The sequence below is a fragment of the Aristolochia californica genome, unplaced genomic scaffold (assembly GCF_029961685.1).
Source record: "Aristolochia californica isolate CCGP_79_NKW_82.1479 unplaced genomic scaffold, dmAriCali1.0.hap1 SCAF_11, whole genome shotgun sequence".
NCBI classification, from domain to species: Eukaryota; Viridiplantae; Streptophyta; class Magnoliopsida; order Piperales; family Aristolochiaceae; genus Aristolochia; species Aristolochia californica.
Window position 1 is genome coordinate 25,673,227 of NW_027181782.1, and position 6,645 is coordinate 25,679,871.

At 44.0% G+C, this 6,645-nt stretch overlaps 1 protein-coding gene across 1 annotated transcript; it reads left to right on the forward strand.

Moving 5' to 3' along the window:
• Positions 1-4,905: 4,905 nt before the first annotated feature.
• LOC137943673 (uncharacterized) lies at positions 4,906-5,808 on the forward strand. The gene has a single exon (XM_068789116.1). It carries the CDS (start codon positions 4,906-4,908, stop codon positions 5,806-5,808), a length of 903 nt encoding a protein of 300 aa, XP_068645217.1.
• The last annotated feature ends 837 nt before the right edge of the window (positions 5,809-6,645 follow it).

Here is a 6,645-nt window from a genome sequence, read left to right on the forward strand (position 1 = left end):
CATGCCAGCCACCTAACCCACTGTTTAGGCGAGTCACCCACAAAACAATGGAGGTACATCTCAATGGTACGGTTGACTACCTCTATCTGGCCATCGGTCTGCGGGTGGTAGGCGGAAGAGAAGGGCAACTTGGTGCCTTGTAGTATGAAGAGTTCCTTCCAGATATTATTGGTGAAGATGACATCTCTGTCACTAGTAATGGACACAAATACCCCATGTAATCTAACAATAGAATCCATGAAGAGATGGGCGACATGATGTAGGGATGTACCAGAGGCAGAAAATGTGCATATTTTGAGAAATGGTCAACCACCACAAAAATAACTAATTTGCTCGAAGATGGAGGCAGTCCATTGATAAAATCCATGGAATTATCAAACCAAACCTGTGAAGGTAACTGAAGGGGTTGGTGCAACCCTACTAGACTTAAGGATTCGACTTTGTTCCACTGGAAAGTTTGACAAGTTGTTACATAGTCCGTCACACTTCTCTTCATGCCCCGCCAATAAAAGTCCCAACCGAGACGAAAATATATTTTTTACCTTCCTTCTTGTGTGCTATCATGAAACGTGGACAAGATGCTGTGAATGGGTGGCGAGGTGTGATGGAGATACATCCGGGTCTGGAACAATATAAGATGAGCCTGGATGGCCCAATTACTATCCATTGTACCCTGCTCAATATTATGATATAACTCAAGGAGTTCCGGATGCTGGTGTGTTTCATCCCGAAAAGAGTCCAGCAAAAGAAATTTGGGCTAACTGATAGCGTGTAACTGAGGCTCAAGTAGGTCCCAGTGAGACAAGGCATCTGCCCCCACATTAAGGGTGCCCAGTTTATACTCAACTGTGAAATCAAACCCCATCAATTTGCTCAACCAATGCTGTTGGGGGGAGGTGGTAAGACGCCGCTCCAGAAGATACTTCAGACTGTAATGATCAGTCCATATAAGAAAAAGACACCCCTAAAGATAGGAGCTCCAGTGCTAGATGGCTTTAGCTAAACCGATTAGTTCCCTTTCATAGGCAGCGAGTTTGTGGTGATGTTGGTCGAGCTCTCCGCTGAAATAAGCTATAGGGTGACCATGTTGCTGTAAAACCACGCCGATACCCCCGCCATAGGCATTGCATTCAACCAAAAATAATTCATCAAATTTTGGTAGCTGCAATACCGGCGTCGAAGATAATGCGGCCTTCAAGTGCTCAAACGAAGAAATTGCTGTGTCGGACCAGAGAAATGCATTTTTCTTAAGGAGATTGTTGAGCGAAGCAGCAATCTGTCCGTAGTCACAGATGAATTTTCTATAATAACCAGCAAGTCACAAAAAAGCCCTTAATGCTGAGCTGGATCTGGGAGTAGGCCAGTTATTCATGATCTGAAATTTTCTTTGGTAGACTTGCACACCTGCTGCAGAGATAACGTGTTCCAAATATGCCACCTCTAACATGCCCATTGAACATTTGGATTGGTTTAAAACCAAATGATGGGAACGTAATATAGTACATACCTAGTGGAGATGCTGAAGGTGCCCATCCCAGTGTTTGCTATATACCAGGATATCATAAAAAAAAAAAAAAAACTTCCGCAAGAGAGGATTAAATACCTCATTCATTAGGGCCTGGAAAGTGGAAGGGGCGTTGGAGAGACCAAATGGCATGATAAGAAACTCGAAATGTCCATGGTGTGCGCAGAATGTGGTCTTTTCCACGTTTGAAGGATGAACCCAAATTTGATGATAACCTGACTTCAAGTCCAGTTTTTTAAATAAGGTGGCACCATGTAATTCATCTAATAGCCCATCAACCACTGGTATGGGAAATTTATCTTTAATAGTATGAGCATTGAGCTCCCTGTAGTCAACACAAAACCTCTAGGACTTGTCATGTTTCTTGACCAGTAACACGGGGGAGGAAAAGGGAGACCTACTGGGCTGAATAATCCCTTGGGCGAGCATAGTCTAGCATTGGCGCTCAATTTCATCCTTCTGTAAGTGGGGGTAACGGTAAGGCTAGACAACCATAGGTTTAGTCCCCAATTTCAACCTTATGCGGTGATCACAATGGCGAATAGGTGGAAGGGCAGTAGGGGCCTGAAATAAATCACCAAATTCTGTAAGTAAAGTGTTTAACTTACAATGTTCAACGCTCTGGACTTGAATTTCCCGAAGAGTGCAGGGCACAATAGCATGTGTGCCAGCTATAAACGTCATGGTAAGTGCCTTGAAATCCCACAAGATCGGCCCCAACGTCTAGAGCCATTTACTCCCGAGTACCAAGTCAAACCTAGCCAGTGGAATGACCAAAAAATTGGCTGCAAAGGAGTGTCCTTCAATACAACATGTTGTGGAGGGAGAAATACCCGCACTGGATATTTTGGCCCCATTGGCCACTGAGACGGATATGTCGGTGTTCTGTTGAATGACCAATCCAAGCTGTTCAACGGCTGGCTGACTAATGAAGTTGTCGGTGCTGCATGAGTCCACTAAGGCCAGTAACTGTAGGTGTTGTAACCCTGCTTGAACTTGCATCGTGTTGGAGTTGTGCATGCCAGTCATAGCATGGAGGGAAATAGCTGGTTCGTCTTGTTTGGCCTTAACACTAAATTCCACCGGATGATCTTCCTCGGTGTCATCTAAGACCTCCAACCAGAATAACTTTTTGCATTGGTGACCTGTTATGGACTCAATAGCACACCGAGTCACTCAGAGGAGGAGACAATGACTCACCAAGTCACCTAATTTTACTTTTATTACTTATGTTGCTTTTAATTTTGAATTTGATTGATTATCTAATAAGACTTGAAGGTAGGGGTATAGTTGGGATTTATAAACCTAACCCTAACCTATCTTGGCATGAATGACCCTATTTAAAGGGTAAGGAATGAGAAATAAGGTAAGTTCGGATTTACAGTAAAATAGAGTAATTAGGTTCTTGCAAGGTTCCCTATCCTAGGGTTCTTGGCTTGAACTATCCATGGTTGTTTGCTGCATCCATTGGGGAGTCTTTGAGGAGATCTTGGAAGTAAAAGGAGGAGCAATCAGCCTTCTCTTCCATGCTGCAATAGTCATCCATCTCTTCCACGAACCAGTAGTGAGGGAAGGAGGATTTGCGTGAGCCTTAGCATCAAGAAAGGGATTTTTGAGTTGTTGATTGAAGGAGGTCTTCAAGAGGTATTTTTACCTATCCTTTCCGAGTTTAGAAGAGCTAGAGCCTGCCCTCTTTACATTCAGCATTGGTAGTTGCATGAATTCAGAGACCCTACTCATCGACGTGAGGTATGAAATGGGGTTTCATAATTGGATCCTTAAAACAGTCTCTTGATTGAATTGGTGCATCTATAATTGAGAAAAGGAAACTCCTTTTCAATTATAACGTGTGAGGGAAGAAAAAGAGAGTTTCTTTTCATAAAAACGTGTTAAGAAACCCTCTAATAGTGTTGGATCCTTATTTGACTCACCGAGTTACTAGATCCATGGCTAGGGACTATAACATGACCCTGGACATATAGTTCATCACAGTTATAACAAAGGCCCTTGGCTCGCTGTTGTTCCATTGCAGGTCTAGCCAACGTTTAATGAACTGGACTGGTGGCGTGGATGGGGAAAGATCAGTTCATGGAGCGGGATGGGTCCCAGTGCATGGAGTCCCTGAATATGATGCAGGGGCAGGGGTTGTCGTCCTGCTCGGCCAAGAAGGTCTTCTGACCGGAGACTCTTTCAGTACATGCTGTTTTGTATCTATGGTTCTGGCAAGATTCATAGGATCGGCTAGATATCTTGAGGGTCCTACAATTCTACCTCTAGATGCAAAACCTCTGTCAATCCAGCAGTAAAAAGATTAACATACTGAGAGGGTGGCACAAAGCAAGTGGCATGGGCCAGCATTCTTGGAAGTGCTTCTGATACAGTTCTATAATTCCCGTCTGTTTCAAGTTCAATAGATCACCCAAAGGATTGCTACGAGCAGGTGCACCAAACCTTAACATGCAATATTCTTTAAATAAATCCCAATCAGGAGCCAGATGTTGTTATGGACTCCATAGTATCAAGAGTGGCGAACCGGAGAAGAGGATAGATGGAGTAAACTTATATTTCAATATCTTAGGGGTTTAATTATAAATTGAAGTTCAATAAGGGTCTAATTGTAATTATGGAACCTTTGACGTTTTCCCAGATCTATTTAGGGCATCAAGTGAATGAAGGGAAACAAACATTGATCATTTAGCATAGACAAGATTGGGTACTCTCTCCAAGGAGGCCTAAGGGTGGAGCTCCTTCAAAAGTTCACGTTCCTACATCATTGGGCATTCTACGACCCCCAAAGCTTTCCCTTCTTCATCAGCAAATCTGGAAGCCAGAGGAGATCATCGGGTGACTCAATCCATGCGAGAGAACCTAACATCGTGGTATCAGATAGGACCACCATTGGTGATTCCTCTTCCCTTGCAGAAATTCAGAATTTTGTGGAAGAGAACCATGCTGATCTACAATCTCAAATCAATGGCCTTGACGGAAATTTCTAGATGTTGATGTCTTGAGTGGAGGAGGGCTTTGTTCAGCTTTCTGCCCAGATGGCTTCTCCCTCATGCACAACACAACATCTCCACCCTCAGAACCCACCACCACTTCCTCCCCTGCGTCAAACACCTCCACCTCGTGGGGGCATCAATCCAGCACCCCCTACCGTGCCTAGGTACACAAAGCTTGATTTTCCAACGTATGATGGGTCTTCATACCCTTTAATATGGTTACACATGTGTGATCATTTCTTTTCCAATCAAGGAACTCTGCCCGAGGGCAAGGTTCAATTAGCTACCTTCCACTTGCTCGATGAAGCGCTTATGTAGTTTCATCAATTCAAAAACAAGTTTGTGGTCTATGATTGTGAATTTTTCAAGGAAAATTGCATGCTACGGTTTGGTCCTTTGCTTCGTAGAAACCCAGTTGGGGATTTGGTTAATTTAAACCAGCTTGGAACTATAGAACAATATCAGAAATTTTTCCAGGAAAAACTTGCCCGTGCAAGTCATTTGGTGCGCCCTGAACTTTATGCCAGTTTGTTCACTGCTGGACTTGTGGAATCACTTCGCCTAGAAGTGGAATTGGAAGCCCCTACCTCCCTAGCCCATGCCATGAACTTGGCAAGAGCACTGGACACCAAACAGAGCCTCTTCCGAGATTCATTAACCAAACGTCCCCCATGGCAACCTCGGCCACAACCCACTGGCCCTTTTTCCACTACCCCACAGCCTCAACCCCACACCCCCTCTAGAACACCACCACCAGCCTTTACAACACCTCCTGGATTTATCAAATGTCTTACAAAAGCAGAAATTGATCAGAGAAGGGCTCAAGGACTATGTTTCAATTGTGATGAAAAATTCATAAGGGGCCATCAATGCAATAGACTCTTTTTGGTAGAAATAGAAGACACAACAGAGGATGATTTTCCGGAGGATGTGGACCAAACCGAGGAGGAACCAGAAATCTCCCTCCACGCAATGATAGGCCAGTACAGCGCAAATACCATGCAGGTCCATGCCACCATGAATCATCTTATTCTGCTAGCATTGGTGGACTCAGGCAGCACCCATAATTTTATAAGCAGTCAGGCAGCACAACAGTTGGGTTTATCACTCCAGCAGAAGTCAGGAATATCAGTCTCAGTGGCTAATGGTGACAAGGTCACCACTGTTAGCTTCTATTTAGTAGTGTCCTTTACTATTGATGGTCACCCCTTTGTGGTGGAGTTTTTGGTCATACCACTGGTTGGTTTTGACTTGGTATTGGGCATTAAATGGTTGCAGTGATTGGGTCCGATCTTATGTGATTTCCAATCCCTTACCATGAGTTTTACACAGGACAGCCATCAAATCACCCTCTAGGGCACTAGTTCCCAGTGCCCATGCACCTTCCAGACACTTCCCGTGGGTCCTTCAGAGCGGGATAACTTAGCGTCATTGTTGGCCGAATATGCCGATTTGTTTCAGGAACCTGCATGCCTCCCGCCCATACGAGCTTGTGATGACAAAATTCATTTGAAGATGGGCACAAAACCAGTGGTAGTGCGTCCCTACCGCTATCTACATGTGCAAAAAGATGAGATAGAATGGCAATGTCAACAAATGCTCCAACAGGGTATTATTCAACCTAGCCATTTCCCCTTCTCGTCCCTGGTATTGCTGGTGAAAAAATCAGATAAATCTTGGTGCTTTTGTATGGATTACCATGAACTCAATGCTCACACCATCAAAGATAAATTTCCAATTCTGGTGGTAGATGAATTATTGGACGAGATCCACGGATCTCAATTATTTACCAAGCTGGACTTGAAATCTGGGTACCATCAGATTCGGGTTTATTTGGAGGATGTCGAAAAAACTGCCTTCCGCACCCACCATGGTCACTAAGAGTTCCTGGTGATGCCATTTGGGCTATCCAACACCCCGTCCACCTTTCAAGAGCTTATGAACGAGGTATTTTGCCCTTTCTTACGAAAGCATGTCTTAGTTTTTTTTTGACGATATACTGGTTTATAGCAAAACTTGGGAAACACATTTGCACCAATTGAGACAGGTTTTCACAATTCTTCGAGCACACCATTTATTTCTCAATAGAGCCAAATGTGACTTCGCCACTTCCGAAGT

What these genes read in the sequence shown, in the direction of transcription:
- LOC137943673 (XM_068789116.1), top strand. Translation starts at nt 4,906, where the DNA reads ATGCTACGGTTTGGTCCTTTGCTTCGTAGAAACCCAGTTGGGGATTTG.